We start from the raw sequence: 16711 nt of genomic DNA, 5'->3' as shown, positions 1-16711 counted from the left end.
GCTGCGTGCTGCACAGCGTCAGTGTGCAATATGCAAGCCAACGGCAACCTCGACGACCGCCAGGTTTGACAGCGACCCGAGCCACATCGGTGCACGCTCTCGTTGTGTAGAGCGTCCTGCAAGAGTGGTTCGCTGCTCTTGCCGCAGACAGCGATCGCAAGTCGGATCTGCCCTTTGACACTACCGCGCCGATCGACGAGGTGCTCACTGTGCACCCGAACGCCAGCAGCATATTCCTCTACAGGAGGGTAACACGGCGCTGCATCATGCGGCAGCGATCGGGCACGAAAAGGCCATTCGCTTTCTTGCGCCGCGCATGTCCGACTTGGACGTTCTCAATACGGTATGGCTCGCGCGCCCGATAGCGTTGAGTTTGACTTTGAGTATTAGGAGGGCGTGACGCCGCTGTACGTTGCCATCAGCAATACGCACGCGTCTTGCGCATTGCTCTTGCTCGAGCACGGCGCCAGTGCCAATGGCCGCACCGAGGTACACGAGCTCGATCATGGAGTAGGATTCGAATTGCACTATCGCATTAGGAGTCGCCGAGTCTGCTCTACATTGCGTGCTTTCATGGCTTGAGTGACGTGGTGTGCCGTCTTGTGGCGGCGGGGGCAAATGTGCACGTGGTCGTCGAGGTACACACAACCTCCTCTGGTATCTTGGATCAAGGGATGACCATGACTAGGGCGACTGTACGCCACTGACAGCACTGGCTGCCCTCGACAAGCGCATCGACATTGCCCCCATGGTGACGGCCCTCGTTGCGGCTGGTGCCACCATTGGACCGGTACGCTACATGAATAGCGCTACTACTAAAGTGAAAAGTTTGCGTAGAATCCCAAACGCGTCGTCCGGTGGTTGGCACGCAATCTCGTCCGGCTGCGTCTTCTGATGCCACACGTTTTGCGCGCCGACGACATTGTACGTCTTTCGATGCCCACTCGAATATTGTCGCACTAAATATATGCCTAGGAGCCGGCGCTTTTGGACTACAACGTGCCACTCTTGCAGCTCTACATCGAGATGGGGGGCAACCCCGATGTGTGCGTCGACGTTGACGACGTGTACGTTGGTGATACCAAGGTACCGACGCGTATATTGTCGCCTGCGACATGCTCAAACGCTTTACATGTTAGGTCCATCGCGTGCGTCTCCTGTGTCACTTGCTGCGCCGAGGCGACCGCGACGGCGCGTGCTTTCTTGCGCGATACTCGGATGTCAACTACATTGACGAGGTGAACAGGTTTGTGAATATACTAAGCTGACAATGTATTGTGATCCTAGTATGGGGTCATGGCCGAAACCTCGGCCCTGCGCGCCGCCATCAGTAACCGTGTCGACGCGTCGGTGCTCGAAGCGCTTCTGGCCCACGCCAGCCATCCGCCGCCGCAGGTAGCGAACACGAATTCAAGGTGGTGAACGGACTAGTAACGCCGTACGCAGTACTACAATGGCGCGCTCAAGGTGGCTCTCCGCGAGGGAGGCAGCGTCCCGGAAGACACGTTCAACTTGATAGCGTCCAAAGCCGACATGACGTCCGAGGTACCGAGAGCGATGACGACATGCGTGTCACGAATGATATACGAATTGATGTGCAATATTCTAGCCCTTCTTGGCCAGCAACGGCTATTACTTTGATGGCGAGTGCGTTCGTCGGCTCCTCCGCGTGGGCGCCGACCCGACGATGCGCAGTGCCGTACGCCAAGACCCAAGTACCTTGTACTAACGATGAATGTACAGGAGGGGTACTCGGCGCTTTTTATGGCGGCACAGTACAATGGCGACGGCGCGGTGCAGCTCTTGGCGCCGTTCGCCACTACCGACATGATTGCCGAGCGACACGTACGCATCGTCATCTGCCTTCGCAGCTTGTATGACAATCACGGTGTGTAGGATGGAGAGTCCATTCTCGACGTCGTACTCAAGCAGCAGCAATGCCGCCGTATGCTGGTGCCGCTACTGCATGCGGGGTTTCCTCAGCCGCATAACCTCCCAATCGAGGCGCTCTACTGGCACCCAGCCAACGTCGGCAGCCACACGGCTGCCGCGCACCACCTAGGATTGGCACCATACGTACTGCGTCCAGCCTACGCTCGTCTTGAGCTCCAGTACATGGCAGTCCTCTCAGCGGTGCTTGACGATCCCAACTGGCTCAAGGCACCGCTACCGACAACCAACTTGGCGCCAGACGGCCTCGCCTTGCTGCGTGCCGAGGTGGCCTATCTCAAGACCCAGAAGACTAGCGGGTTCACACCAAGCACGTCGCGTGGCGTCTTCTTCAAGGACGACCCGAAAATCGCTGTTCTTCACCGAGCGCTGCAATACCAGCTCGCACCCCTTGAAGCCGCAGCACAGTGGCACGACCATCGTCTCGACGTTGTCGACCCCGCCATGTATGGTGCCGTGTATGGTCACACGCAGTACTCGTTTGAGCCACACCGCGGTCGACTCGGCGTGCCGACGGAGACAGTGTGGCACTCGGACATCGAGTACTACAACCTTGCGCCGGTCACATGCTTCACGCAGCAGTTCTTGCCGACGAATGTGGCGTGGGATGCTGCGACCGGCCGCGCAACGCTGAAGAGCTACGTCAACAACGTCCCACCGTCGATGTGCGAGCTGTACGAGACGCTGACGGCCTCGCTTTCGTTCGTGCTGCCGCTGCTTCACCACGTCGAGAGCACTCCGCACGACGATCAACCGCGCATTCGTCTCTCGCAAACGGCGTCGCGCCGACTCAAGGGCACAAAGCCACCCGTGTTACCGAGCGTCAAGGGTTTTGAGTTTCCTCGCATCGCGACATGGGACACAGACGTGCCATCGCAGCGTCAAGTGCTTTGCGGCGTGCAGTGCTATCGCACAATTTTGCCCGGACTTCCGACCGTCACGGCCTGGCAACGGCCGACAAGTGCCATCAACGAAGCCATTGGTACCACTGCCCTCGTCTTGTACGACGCTCGCAATGTCACGGCTCGTGTCGAGTTTGCCCAGACATTTGCAGCAACCAACACGTGCCCACGCCCCAGCGATCCCAGCACCGAGGTACGACAGCACGTTGGACCATCAGATATCAAGTCGAGCCACTAGGTACTGTGCCGGAAGCGCAACGTCGTTCAGTCCCAGACGACAGGCGCTGTCACGCTCTCTCCAAGCCGCATCGTGTTCTTTGACTGCGCCACTGCCTACCGCATCGTGCTGTCGCCGATCGATGCCAGCCATCCGGGCCACTGCAAGGTCCTCTCGTGGGCGTTTGTGTCGAAGGACATGGACCCGCTCTTGTCGACGGCCGAGGTCTACCCGCAGCAAAAGCACTGGTTCTACGACGCAGTTCAAGGCTCTCGCTTGGCGACGCTCCCGACGGTTGTCGTCGATCACGTGCTCTCGTTTTTCGGCGATTTCATTTTGGACGACGCCAAAGCTCAAGCCATCGCCAACGCCAGCAAGGCGACGCGCTGCGAGATGCTCACACGGCTCATGGGCGACGTTGCGCGGGCCTCGTTGGTAGAAGAATGGCAGCGCTAGACACATTGTCTGTCCATACTAACTGTGTTTTCTAAATGGCTGCCGCTGCCCAATCCTTGAGGTGCTACGACGCACACAGCAGTCAAACGAACTCGTCCTTTCAATCGACGAGGTGACAGGATGACGCGAGAACTGCGACGCTTGAAAGGCGCCAAGTTTGTTCCCGTCGTTGCGGCGTCAGGTCGCCAACCATTGGACCCGACGCTGCATCATAAACACCACAACTTCACCCGATCGCGCTCTATCTTGCTCCTCACTTGACAAAATGCCCGCCAACAGCATTTTGTTCGAAATCGAAGCCAGTCAAATGCATCAAAGAAGTTGCCGTTGATGGACATACTGGAGATTTTCACATGCAGATGTGGTTTGGGTTGAAATGTACTTGTGCTACAGGACGCGTCGTGACGCGGCGAGACCCTAGACCGTTTACGCAAACTGCATAGCGCGGCGCACAATGTCGTTGCGAGTCGCGTGCCACGTATCGACCATGCGGTCATTGTCCACAAAGCCGGCGCCGACACACAAAAGCACGAGCTCGAGCAGGTCCGTCGGAAGCGCCGTGAAGCGGGTGCCTTGAATGGCCTCGAGGAACCAGGCTCGCTGCTGCGGGTACACCTCGGCCGTCGACAAGAGGCCACCATGGTGCGCATCGACAAGATGCCACGTAAGGATTTTGCAATGGCCATTTTGATTGGCGTCGACGCGCCGGAGCGAGAGGCGGTAGGTCGCGTTGGTAGGAATCAAGACGACGCGGCCGAGACGCGCCGTGACAAACCCCGTGTCTTGCGTCCGCTTGTCGGAAATTTCGGGCCCAAACACCTAGCGCCGTCCAGGTTTGGCGTCCATCGACACTAACAAGCATCTGGCTCGCACCTCTTCGTCTGCGTCCTCGGGATTAGGGTACGTGTTGACGCGCTCAAACGTCTCGCGCAACTCGACCCGTGCCTCGACGTCAACGAGATCGTAGAAGACCAGTGCCGTGTACCGCACAGCTTCGTTGATCGCCCCCGTGCCGCGTCGCCAGGGCGTGGCCCACGGTGTCGGCGGCGCGTGGAGGCTCTCGACGCTGCAGAGCACTTGTAAGTGCGTCTCGAGGGGCTGCGAGCGTCGTGAAAACGAACGCAAGACCGCCGCCTCGAAGCTCGGTGGCAGCGCAACGCGGACGCCGGCTACATCGGATGCTGGCGCGCAAAGACGACTTGGTGTTGGGCTTGCCTCGAGTGTCGCCGCGCGGTTCAATAACGGCAAGATATCTGAGAGCGCGTTTGCCAGTGCATTGTAGACTGCAGTTCTAGTCCATAGGACATCGACAATGTAGCTCTCGAACGTTGCGCGGCCCGTCTCGGGGTCCCAGATGACCGGTGTCGGCAAGAGCTGAACATGCGGACACGTCACCGCAGCCACCAAGGGATGGTCAACGGTCGTCGAGTGCCGCACGACGTCGGTGGCGAGCCCCACTCGCCCACCGTGCGGCACGACGCTATACCGCGTGTGTCCCTCGATCGAGCCACCGCGCATGGGCTCGACGATGGTATGGACAGGGCCGTTCCAAGCGCCTTTGAGCGGCGCGAGATGCGTTCGCAGCGCAGCACAGATGTCGTTGTTGCCCCAATCAACGTGGTACACGCCGCGCGCCGTATTGGGGGTCCAGTTGTGTGGGTTCGAGTGGCGGATATGGTCGACTTCTTGCTGCAGCAGTGGCGAATACAGACGTGAGTGTGACCGCCAGTCGGGCGCGTCGAGCACAGCGCAGAGCGAGGCCATGTAATGCAGCTCGAGCTCAGAGTACGCGATCGAGTCGGTGCGCCAGCCTTCGTAAAGAAGCGTCGTCTCGGGAAACCGAATCGTGCACAGGTGTCCAAACACAGTGTCCGTCGGCAGCGTCGTCACCGATGCAAAACCTGCTTGGAGAAGTGCGCGCACAATGGACGTGTGACCCAACGCGACCGCGACGTCCAGCGCCGTGCGTCCATCCTACATGACGCGTCATCGTATGAGCGGTATGAGCATCTTGATGCATACGTGGCGCTCGGTGAGGAGGTCGGTTGTGCGGGGCGCGAGGAGGCGGACAACCTCGGGGCTTTGCCCACGCTGAACGGCTAGAAACAGCGCAGTGTAGCCTTCCTATACCCCAAGGCACTTCATGGCATGCTCGACGATGACGAGATGTCTACCGGTGTCCTCCTGTTGGGGTCATAGCCTCCGTTCAGGAGCAGAGCCATGCGTCGTGGTTTCTCGAGACAGTACTGTACAATGCCCTAAACCACGCTCCCCACGTGAGCACAGACCTCTTGCACATTCTGTCAACGTCAGCGCCCAAGTCGGCCTTGGCCATCAAAAGGCGCAGCGTTGCGTCCGTCGTATGATGCAAATTGAGCGCACTCCGCAGTGCATCATTGTACACCTAGCGTCACGTCGATGAGCGAGGAGCTAGCAAAAACGTTTGTATCTACCGTTTGCGAGCAGGGGCTATCCAAGAGCACTTGAAAGATGGATGGGTCAGCACTTGTGAGAATGGCAATGCCAAGGGGAGTGTCATAGTAGCTGGCGCCATGAGACTAGGCGCTGATAAGTAACATGGACGGTTCAGACAAGCGGACCGCGCCGACATTGCCGATGGGCGCCGCCATGCATAGACCGGCAAAATCATTGGCTTGCACAAGCAGGCCCAGAAGCGTCACACCGCGCGGCTAGGATACTGTCAAGAGATATGCGTCGAAGCTCGGCCCACCGTGGTTTGAGCGTCGGGGTCGCCGCCGGCCTCGAGGTAGACGTGAAGGAGTGCAGTGTTGTGCACGAGCAGCTTTAGATCCTACGAGTTGCTCAGCCTCACCGCAGGCTGTGCAAGGTGCTAGGTCGTACCATGTCCGATACACGCGCACCGTAGCGAAGAAAGAGTCGGTACCGGTTTGGTTGCTGGGCAAAGTCACCAACCGCACCTGGCTACGCTTCACATTATACCGTGAATCAAGGACGTAGCGGTAGCGTACGTCGGTGCATCGATGAATGTCGGCGCCAGAGGCCACGAGCAACGCCAGCAATGGCTCAATGTCCACCTTGGGCGGGCACCGCGGCAGCGCCATCAGTGGCACATACCCTCCCTACCAGGAATACGTTGGTGTATGGACCAGTGTAGATTCGCTACGACATTCATAAAATTGACGTCGGCGCCGGCGGCGATGAGGCCGCGCGCAACGTCCAAGAAGCCGCACCGACACGCTTCAAAGAGCGGGCTCTACGCACACTGTGCCATCCTTATATTCGAGACGAGGACCTACGTGGCGGGGTGCTTCGGGCAAGGCGCCGGCCTCCAGTAATGCCATAGCGCATGCAGCGTTACCATGCGCGGCGGCCACGAGCAGTGGCGTTCGCTGACGCTACGAAGACACTCATGATTGAGCAAAGAATATGCTTTTGCCGTCTTCGCAGACCGTGTTGAGTGCGTCGAGGTCACTGCCCAGCGAGACAAGGCGTCGCACGCCAGCAAGATGACCTGCAGCCGCTGCTACATGCAGCGCCGTGTTCCCCGCCTACGACCAGCATATAGCAAACAACGCCGGGTCGCGACGAGACTGTACCAGGTCGAGTGGTGCGTCGATGTGGAGAGTGGCGGGAAACGTATCCGCGTTGCCCTTGTCTATAGCGTGTAGCCACGCACGAACGGCCTGCTACTCATCGTTGGAGAGACGCTCCGTCGATGGCTGCGTACCTTGGTCCCACCACTTGCCGCGCCTTGCATCTGCGTCACGTGATAATGCGATTCATTTCTGATTGGCCCAACAAACAAGAATGTAGGTCGTACAACCAACCAACATTCACAATTGAGGGCCAATTACCAGTGGAGCCGGAGCGAAAAAGCTGCGTAGCAGCAGCCACCCCGGGCTCGGTGATTTCGACCCGCTCGTCGACTTGGAATATCGATATCGATGCCAATCCAAGGTGACGGACTGCCTTTAGATGCACCAGTCGGCCCTCCAAATGTGGTGCCAAAAGCTGCTGGTGCGACCAAGTTCAAAATCACATGATGAAGACCACCTGCAGCACATTTTAGCTGCTAAGCGTGGCTGCATAAGTGTGGAGGGACAAGTCTGGGTCTCCAAGTGGACTTGCAGTAGCCTTGATGTCGTTCCACCGAGCCCGAAATGTGGGCAACCCAGTGCCCGCATGGGGACTAACCGATTTTTAATTCGGCTAGGTTATCCGGTTGGCCAGCCGGCTATTACCGGTTAGTTTTGGCTCTCGCTGGTCGAGGCGGGAAGACATGATCAATCTCTTGAGGTAAAACCCACACACCGAGTGACAATCGGTGGGCAATGATGAGCCATGATAGGCGGCGAACCTTACGAAGACGCTCCCTTCTTGACGCTTTCAAACCATATTATGTCAAGTGTCAACCCCTTTTCCCAAGAAATTGCGTACGAATAAATGAATCGAGGCGTCTCAATCGCAAATACTATATCGAATTCTCATCAATGCATTTAAAACGAATTAGCAGTCTCTTCTCGAGATAGGCACAGAGCCTTTTGATTGAAGTAGTAGTTAGCTGCCTTTCTGAGACATGCGCCGCGCGAGCAGCTCGAGCCTTGCCGTATCGATGCGTGGACTGCTCTGGATCGGCGTTGGCGCCATCGTGCGAAATGCATTGTCATTTTCGTCTTCTTCTTCTTCCTCGGAGGTTGGCAGAAGCTCTTCACACTCAAACTCATCGTCGTCCAGGTCGCTATAATCATCTTCGAGCTCTTCGACTTCCATGATATCGTGCGGGTCGTCGTCCATGAGCATGAGCATCGATGACGAGTCGACCTCGGAGAGAAGCCGGGGACGTGGCGACGGAAGATGGCCGCTAATGCGGCGCTCCAGGGCGGCAAGTGTGCGCTCGGAGGCTTGTGGAAGATGCACACTCGCAGGGTGAGGCGATGCAAACGCAGTTTCCGATGCCTCCAAGAACACATCGTCGTCCTCGTCCTCGTCGTCATCGTCGTCCAGCTCGACTTGCTCAAAGTCCATGTCCGAGAGGTCTCCATAGTACAGTGGCTCTGGTTTCGCAGCCTCTTCATCCTCGTCCGCGTCGTCGTCATCTTCATCGGACGAAACGAGATCTTCAACCTCAAACTCGCTGTCTTCGTCGTCGCTGGCAAACTGCATCGACGCCCAGTCGCTGGCCGTTGGTAGAGTACGCTTGCCCTAAACGAGATTGCAATAATGTAGACAAGATACATACGAGATAAGTACCTTGACGGCCTTGCTCTTCTTCTTGAGTGGCAGCGAGGCAGGCCAGTTGTGCTCACATGTCGAGTCGAGCAAAAGCGATGGCGCTGCTATCGCCCACGGCGAGTAGAACAGTGCCGGGTGTAAATGCTTCTCTAGACACTGCGGCGCCGTTCTAGTTCAAAATCATTTTCATCGAGCGCCATGGACGGTATATCGTTGTACGCTGCTTCGTGATTGCTGGCTGCGGTCGTCAGGGGTTCGAATACCCGTGCGTCAAGAAGCGGGTGGCGCGCTGCCTGCTTTTCCTTTTCCCCCAGCTTGCGCTCGAGGGCACGCTGCCACCGCACAATATCTCGTTCGCGCGACGTCAACGTTGCCGTGCCGTCCGGAGGCTCGTCTTGGGCCATCTCGACTTGCATCCGACCCCACTTTTTGCGAATTTCGCTCCTACAGCACGCATTAGAGCGGCCATAAGGCTAGGTTGATGAGGACATACCGAGACCGATGGGGCAAAAGCTGTGTGCCAATCTTGGAAAACTTTCGACGCTCGTCTTCGTCGAACGCGAGCATGCCACGTAGAATGCGAATCTCTTCTTCAATGAGCCATGGCGCGACGCGGCGCGGCGGAAACGACGAGATGAAGGCCTTGACAGGGTTTTGCGGCGCCTTGGCACTCGACAGAAACCGGTACCTAGCACCACACCATTTCTACGTAAAGAAATCTGGAGACGACGGCGTACCGTGCACGGAGGTCGTCCGTGGACTTGGTCGGTAAAAAGTTCTTTTGAATCGCTGTCCAGCTGATCTTGGCGCCCGACCGCTTCACGCCGTGGACGAGCAACCGGTCTTCGCTCTCGGTAAAGACTTCGAGGAGGGACTCCTTGGGCTTAAACTTGGCCGGATGCAAGAGATGGTGGTCGAGCGCGCCGAGGTGCGTGCGCAGTCGCTCGGTGCGGCTTGTGTCGTCGGTCACATGCAGCGTCGAGAACGGGCGAAGTAAATTGTGGACCTCGTACATGGACGGGTTGACGATCGCAGCGTGGGCAGCGCTAAACGACCGCGTGACGCGCCTAGCGTTGAGCAGCAGCGTCGACGTCGACTCGGACGGGTGCAATTTCGAGACGACCGACTCCTTCCACGCGCGCACGGCTTCACTGCGGCGCTGGAGGTCGGCCAGCATCGCCGACGTTTCTAGAACCGGCGCGCCTGGGGTCGATGGCGCCAAGATTGTCGTCTGGCAGAGCAACTGGTAGTGCTTGTGCATCTGGGACGCCAGCTGCGTGAGCTGCGCCTTGGTGAGAGACCCTTTCCAGTGGCCATTCGGCTGGATCTGGACAAAGGATGAGGTGAGTGGCTTGGGCCGACTGGCGCTCGGTGGCGCTTCCTGGGTCTCGTCGATCGGCGGCGCCGAGACTAAGTCGAGGTTGGACGAGTCCCAGAGCAGTCCCGAGAGCTCCGACTTGGAGATGCTGTTGGCCATGTCGGCGTGGCGCGACTGCTTGTGCTCGTCGTACTCGTCGTCGTACTCGTCGTCGCCGTCGTCGTCATGCGGATGGTATTCTTCGTCGTCGTCGTCGCAGAGGAACGAGAGGTCGTCGTCGTCCGAAGACGCGTTCGGAAGCAACGACGTGAGGAAGCGCCGGTAGTTCTCTTCCTCCTCGATCACGTCCATGTCGAGGCCCATGCAAGATGGGTCGTCCGCGAGGTCGCCCTCCAGCTGCTCAATGTCCACGTCGACAAGCGAGACCTAGCACACATAGAGCTGTCTACCTCACTTCCTCGAGTGCATCTACCTTGGTCCGCGTCCGAGATGCGATCGACGCGTCCATGCCGGCCGTCGCTACGAGCTCCCGTGGACTGTTCATCGTCTGCCCGGCATGGAAACCCGTTATCCGGATGCGCGAAACCGTATCCGGATCCGACATCAAAAATGGCGCCAACTCCGATCCCACCACGCCGGCGACCGACGACGCCTACGACAGGATGGTGTCGAGGCCGCTGAAGCCGGCAATAGCAGCAGGTAGTACGCCGCCGAGCCGGAGCTTAGATAGTGGTAAGGCCTAGGTAGTTGCTCCTGAAGAATCATCTACTAATGTTGGCCAGTGCTCACCGTATATCGTAGTAGCACCACAGCGAAGGGTCGTAAGACAAGCTACACGCTGATATACCACTTGTTAGGTTAATATACCGCCCCTAGCGACCACAGCGTCAGTACGCTGGTGCTGACAAATGCGAATGACGCTGCTGCCGACGGCGTCAAGGGCGCAGATGTCAGCGGCATGGGTGTACCCCACTGAGCTCGAATGTTGACGGCTGCTTGGTACCCGACGTACATGACCCACCCGCATGGATTGACCGTCCCTTCCTTCATGACGCTAGCGTCGCCGAGGTAGATGTTGCGCGTGCCACGCACGCGGAGCTGGCCATCGCTGCACCGGCGGTCGTCGCGGTCGTCGCGCGACGCGTAGCAGCTGCCGCCATAGTGATTCGTCCCGGCCACGTGCGTCGTCGTCCACTGCGAGACATTGGCCTTGGTATCCGGCACGACCGGCGTCGAGTTGGCTTGCGACAGCATTGCAAGGACGTTGGTCGTACACTGGCCGAGGGCGGCTGCGTCGTCAGCGATCCTGAGGTACAGCGACTTGGCGCTGTCGCCGCGCCACGCTCCGTCCGGTGCGAACGCCGCCGCGTCGCGCGACTGTGGGTTGTTGAGATATATCGCAAGACCATAGTTGGTGGACGAAGCGCCACTCTGGAAGCCGTGGCAAAAGCCGGTGATTTGGCACTCGTAGCGCCGACCGTTGATGAGCACGTCGTCATACCCGATGAACACGGGGTCGGGACTGGCGTACGGCCCCGATCGCTGCAAAAGAAAGAGCGAGAGCTCGCTCGCGCTCGGGGATCCGTGCGTGTATGTGACCATCTCCGGGTGATCGAGTGTCAGCATCACTTCGGCCGTGTCAAAGAGCGAGCCGCCGACGTTCTCGTTGAGCACCCACGTCGATGCGTCCTGCGTCACCGCGTCTCGTACCAATGACGGCGTCATGTGAAGAAGCGTCAGCTGCGCGCGCGGACCAATGTTGCTCTGGATGAGTACTTTGGGGGTGCTGAGCGCGCCGGCCGCCAATAGGACGACACCCCGCGACGTGAGGGCCGCGGTAGCTTGCCCCGACGATGTCATGTACACCACACTGGAGGCCGTACCCGAGACATGTACAATGTGCTGCACCGTAGCAAACGTGCGGAGTGTAAAATTGGGGCGACCGTTGAGCGTGGCGACGAGCGTGGCGGCTGGCGACGCGCGCAGGCCGTCGTTGATCGCGAACGGCGGGTGCCCGAACGTCTTGGCCTTGCGATTGCGCGCGGCGACTGCGTTGAGATCCGGTTTTTCGCTAAAGCCGTGCGCCGAGAAGCTGCTGGCGAGGATCGTGTAAGCTTCCTGAAGGTACCGCTTCTTGTCGGTCGAGGGCGTCGACGTGTAGTTGAAGTGGGCTTCAATCGCTGCAAAGCCGGCTTGGACCTCGGCGATGTCGTTGGGCCACGAAGCACTCGCAACGTAATCGTCCGAGGGGCGGAAGTAGAGCATCCCATTGAGCGACGACGAGCCGCCAACGACCTTGCCAATGTACGTCGCTGGCGATGCGATCCAGTCGGGACGATACACGCTGCTGGGCTGAAAGGCCACGCTCGTGTACTCGCCGGGGATATCAAAGCGCGTGAGTCCGGCGGTGGCGGCGTACGATGGCACGTCGTTGCCACCCGTCGCGCGCACTGAAGGCCCGCCGGCTTCGAGCAACAAGAGCTGGACGTCCGGATCGCGCGTCAGGTACTCGGCCGCGACGAGGCCGCCGGGACCGCTGCCAATGACAATGACGTCGTACGCGGCATTGACGCTGCTGGCGAGGCCCGTGAGCACAACGACGAGCGCTCTTCGCCGCAGCATGGCCACTGTGGCCAGTGTCAAGATTCGCGATCGAGCGTTTGATTGGCCAAACCAACTTCAACATGGTAGTTTATTCTTACGTTTTAATTTTCATAGTAATATTGAGTCTAGACTTGCGAACTGCATTATATCTTGCGCGCAAATCATTTTCAGCAGCCAACTCCACCACGACAGTTCCCACTACAACAGGCAGCGGTCCGGGGGCTCGTCTTGGTCTTCTGTAGTGGCGCTTGTGGTCACGAGTGAGGCCCATGATGACATGCTTCATAAAGCCCTTCCAGGCGTCGCCATCGGCGGCAAGGCTGCGCCGTTTCTTGAGGTCATCGAGATAAGTAACCGACTACTGTACTAACAACTTTGTCCGGCTGCAAGTACAGGGCATCGGGGGGCACAGCGGCCGACGACTCATTTAACACATGCTTGTGTCGTGCTTTCAATGGGATGACTAGGGTTAACCTTGTGTTTTCTTGGGGCAGGTTTTGGTCGAGCTCTTTGGTTGAGGTTTTGCATTGGGTAGCATGCAATCTGGCGGAGGAATCGTGTATTATGTGTGACGTAGTTTGGACGCTTCGGTGGACGGGATCATGCGCATTAATGCTCAACATACACTGCCCCAAACTGGCGTCCGCACCATGATCGGATCTTCTGCTCTGTGCTTGACGCGCGAATTGCAATAGAAACCTGCAAAGCAAACGTAACATCCAGATACGATCCTAACATCGCGATCTAACTCATTGATCTAACACCACGCGTAGTATTGAGGTCCCGCGCTATCGCAGCAGGCCCCAACGATACCAAATGCACTCGCTACGCTCGTACATTGCGCTATCGCGCACATTATCCTACCACGCTGCCAAGCACTATCGCAAGTGCACACGCTACGCTCGGGATTGGCGCTGCGCGCATCGATAGAATCGCAGCTCGGTGTGACGATGTCGACCGGCATAGGTTCACCAGCTCGTACCCTAACCTCGATGATGCTGATGCCAAATGTGCGCGTTCACCTGCCGCATCATGCTCTGTTGTCAACTACTTGAGGCATCTTTGGCCACACGTCGTTGACGCAACTAAGAACCGATTGTTGTGGCAGGCCACCACAAATCGTGTTGCGGAACATCGGTTTTACGGTTTTCCGGTTTTACTGGGTAATGGTTAAACTGCGGTTAAACAGCTCCTACCAGCAAAGGGTGTTTGATGTTGGTTATGAACACCACTGGTATTTCGCCACACTGCCACGTACTGAGCTGAAGATCGAAGCAGCTACGATATACGAAGTTCGAAGACAATGTAACCGGAGTTTCGGCGCCTCTCTAAGTCTGCAGTAACGTTTTGCGAAAAGCCACTGATAGACTTTTCGCGCCTGCGATGCACATCAATGTCCAGCGCGCACTAGGGCTCGTCCATCTCGGCGCGTCGCTTGGGTTGAGTGTCTGGTTCCTCGATATCGTCGCGCCGACACTTGCCAACGATTTTTTCTGGCCAAATTTTGCTCCGTCCGGTGCGCAGACGTATCTCATTGACGTCATTCACAAGCAGCTCGAACGTTCGGAGGCAACAACGTCGCTGGATCTCACGGCTCCCCGCCACGCCATCCTCAAGACGTACGGTCTGTCGACGACGATGGCGGTTGCCACACATACATACCCACGGACACTGGCGTCGCTGCCCTACGCCACTTTGGAAAGCGCAATTGTCGCACTTCGGACGCTGTATCCCGGTGGATTTGTCAATACGATTCACTGCTGGGCCGACTTCGAGCAGCGCTGGGAGGTCGGCCACACGGCCGCTCGACAAGCCCGCTGTCAAAAGGCGTATCGTTCCAACGGCGCCGTGTACCTACCTTGAAACGTATTTGCGCAACGTGGACTGGGCGGCTTGGTACCCGCTTCTCGGTGCAGCGTTCGAGTATACGCTACTGAAATCGATCGCAATGATGCCGGGCGGTGTCGCGTGGTGGGCAAGTGTCCGGAATCCAAGCACATCGGTGGGAGCGGAAGCAGCCCTTTGGCGCACCCACGCTATCGACGTCTACCAGCGACAATGGGCCAACGACGTTCAGATCGGGCTGCACGATACCATTTCGATTCTCAATGCGTTTGGGTGGCGCCAAGACCTCACGATCACAGTCATCTCGTACGTGGACCGCAGCACCAAGTCGACGACGGGTGTGCTCAGCCCCACGTTCAACTTGGACATTTACACGGCGGTTGTCACCAACAGTACCACCGTACGAAGCGCACCCAACTACATGGGAGACACCACAATTGAGCTGTACAGTGGTTTATACCCATACACACAAGCCAGCGTCCTCTTACACGACAACCTCGGTCCTCTCATGTCGATCGATCTCTACTTGCTGGCGCCACCGCCGTCGCTACTGGCGGCCGTGACGTCGTTCCACTCTGCGCATATTCTCGCCATTCAAGCCAACCGATCGCTTCGAGAAGCGTTCGAGGCGCTTCCCGCAACAACGCTTCTGGACCCGATACCGTTGGCGTGGCAGTCGACCAACTACAGTACGTACTTTGGGGGGAATCCCACATGCCTCTATGGCGCTGGCGCGACCTTTGTCCAGCCGTCCTTCTCGTTTGAGGATACGTGCACCGCGCAAGTGCCAAGTCGACTCGTGATCGACCGAATGGCTGCAGTGTTTGCTGCCAGCGCGATGTCGCTTACGCGAAACCCATGCTCGTTGTGCAGCGTGGCGACAGTAGCAGTGTGCTCGAGTCTCGAGGCAGCCGTTGGACCCGTGGCCAAAACGTTGAAAAGTGCTCTCTCCGCAGCAGACGTTGCAGCAGCCGCGACCGACGTCCAGCTGATGGAGATTGGCATCATTCAAATGGCCGTGACGCAAGCCACGACCTTTGTCATCCTCGAGCAGCCCATGCTTGGCAGCGGCGACTGGGACTTCTTTGGGTACGTGGCACTCTACGAGTGGGCCATCGGCATCCGCGAAGTCGTGTCGTTTCAAGGCGACGTCGCAACCTTCAACATCCTCTCCGAGCCAGTGGACCCTATCCCGTTTGCAGCCAACGGACTCGAAGTGCCTGTGAAATCGTGTCGGTACTTCTACGCTGTATGTGGCATTACGACGTGTCTCTTTCTGTGTGTCGCTGCCGTCACCGTATTCCACACGGCGTCCGCGGCACCCAACGATTTTGTTCAGTTTCTTCGGGTCGCTGGCCCTGTCTGGGTCGGGCGACCGCTCTTGCTCTTGCGCGCGACCGCCGCACTAGCGGCCCTCTGCACTGTGCCTCTTGTCTTTAACGGCGACAACGGTATTGGGCGCTTTGTGTTTGGCCCACGATCGCTCATCGACTCCATGATCCTCGCCTTTGAAGCCGTCTGGGCCACGGTGGTTTGCAACGATATTCTGCTTGTGCTGGCCCCGCACCGCGCACGAAACGCTGCCGTCCTCTGCTCGTGGCTGGTCTGGCTCGGTATCGTGTGCCTCGACACGTTGGCACCGCCTCAGGTCGACACGGCAATGGAGCGTCGCTGTGTTCCTATCTTTATGGACGTCGGCTACAAGTGCTCGCGCGGCACCGTGTCAATTGGCTCAGTGGCACGCGCCATCGAGCTGCTCGGCGTCAACGCGGTCGCTTTGGCTGTGTCGTATGTGGTGGTAGGTCGCCCGGCAGCCGCGCCACGTCAGGTTCCGTATCTTGTATCAGCCGGCGCCGCAACCTTTCTCTCGCCCAGTAGTGATGTTTGGACTATGGACGCCGCGGTTGGCGTCATGAGCGGGTTCGTTTGCTTTCATATCGGAGCGACGACGTATATCTTTGACGCCAAGCTCTGGCTTCTCTTGTCACGTGGTACAGCGCCGCGCCAAAGCCATGTCGTTGCGATCGACGTGTCGCCCTGCCACACTTCAAATCCCGAGTCCCATGCCGCACCATCTGTGTCACTACTCCGCACGACGTCACTGCGTCAAAAATCCGTGCGGTTTCTGCTGCAGCTGGACTCGTCGCCGGATGCTCCAAGCTCCACCGTAGATGCAGCGCCGGACACGACAGTGGTCACGAGCCG

At 58.3% G+C, this 16711-nt stretch overlaps 5 protein-coding genes across 6 annotated transcripts; 2 read left to right on the top strand and 3 right to left on the bottom strand.

The window, feature by feature from the left end:
• SDRG_00616 lies at nucleotides 1-3605 on the top strand. 2 transcript variants are annotated; one of them, XM_008606100.1, is made up of 15 exons: nucleotides 1-63; nucleotides 111-200; nucleotides 245-343; nucleotides 391-489; nucleotides 540-638; nucleotides 689-790; nucleotides 838-924; nucleotides 976-1086; nucleotides 1140-1238; nucleotides 1288-1395; nucleotides 1447-1545; nucleotides 1610-1699; nucleotides 1744-1845; nucleotides 1897-3045; nucleotides 3091-3605. In XM_008606100.1, exons 1-15 carry the CDS (start codon nucleotides 31-33, stop codon nucleotides 3523-3525), a joined length of 2802 nt encoding a protein of 933 aa, XP_008604322.1. In that variant the 5' UTR covers nucleotides 1-30; the 3' UTR covers nucleotides 3526-3605. The 2 variants fall into 2 exon arrangements, with proteins under 2 accessions (XP_008604322.1, XP_008604321.1); XM_008606099.1 differs by lacking the exons at nucleotides 1-63; nucleotides 111-200 and having other exon boundaries at nucleotides 209-343.
• A 233-nt stretch (nucleotides 3606-3838) lies between these two features.
• On the bottom strand, nucleotides 3839-7264 carry SDRG_00615 (hypothetical protein; the record flags this gene model as incomplete). Its single annotated transcript, XM_008606098.1, has 15 exons — nucleotides 3839-4344; nucleotides 4399-5499; nucleotides 5548-5649; nucleotides 5700-5783; nucleotides 5834-5929; nucleotides 5979-6083; nucleotides 6126-6215; nucleotides 6257-6337; nucleotides 6388-6468; nucleotides 6516-6626; nucleotides 6671-6760; nucleotides 6804-6902; nucleotides 6957-7055; nucleotides 7104-7193; nucleotides 7235-7264. The coding sequence occupies 15 exons, from the start codon at nucleotides 7262-7264 to the stop codon at nucleotides 3952-3954; spliced, it is 2652 nt and encodes an 883-aa protein (XP_008604320.1). The 3' UTR covers nucleotides 3839-3951.
• Nucleotides 7265-7981: 717 nt separating this feature from the next.
• On the bottom strand, nucleotides 7982-10614 carry SDRG_00614 (hypothetical protein). The gene is made up of 6 exons (XM_008606097.1): nucleotides 10530-10614; nucleotides 9477-10483; nucleotides 9233-9427; nucleotides 8959-9183; nucleotides 8758-8908; nucleotides 7982-8709 (listed from the first exon to the last, which is right to left on the bottom strand). The coding sequence occupies exons 1-6, from the start codon at nucleotides 10599-10601 to the stop codon at nucleotides 8065-8067; spliced, it is 2295 nt and encodes a 764-aa protein (XP_008604319.1). The 5' UTR covers nucleotides 10602-10614; the 3' UTR covers nucleotides 7982-8064.
• A 275-nt stretch (nucleotides 10615-10889) lies between these two features.
• On the bottom strand, nucleotides 10890-12706 carry SDRG_00613 (hypothetical protein). The gene has a single exon (XM_008606096.1). It carries the CDS (start codon nucleotides 12677-12679, stop codon nucleotides 10916-10918), a length of 1764 nt encoding a protein of 587 aa, XP_008604318.1. The 5' UTR covers nucleotides 12680-12706; the 3' UTR covers nucleotides 10890-10915.
• Nucleotides 12707-14609: 1903 nt separating this feature from the next.
• On the top strand, nucleotides 14610-16586 carry SDRG_00612 (hypothetical protein; the record flags this gene model as incomplete). The annotated part of the gene is made up of 2 exons (XM_008606095.1): nucleotides 14610-16334; nucleotides 16382-16586. 2 exons carry the CDS (start codon nucleotides 14610-14612, stop codon nucleotides 16382-16384), a joined length of 1728 nt encoding a protein of 575 aa, XP_008604317.1. The 3' UTR covers nucleotides 16385-16586.
• Nucleotides 16587-16711: the final 125 nt, after the last annotated feature.

The sequence above is a fragment of the Saprolegnia diclina genome (genome assembly GCF_000281045.1).
Source record: "Saprolegnia diclina VS20 unplaced genomic scaffold supercont1.2, whole genome shotgun sequence".
NCBI classification, from domain to species: Eukaryota; Oomycota; class Saprolegniomycetes; order Saprolegniales; family Saprolegniaceae; genus Saprolegnia; species Saprolegnia diclina.
The sequence above is the reverse complement of the archived record's forward strand: the minus strand, read 5'-3'. Positions and strand labels throughout refer to the sequence as shown.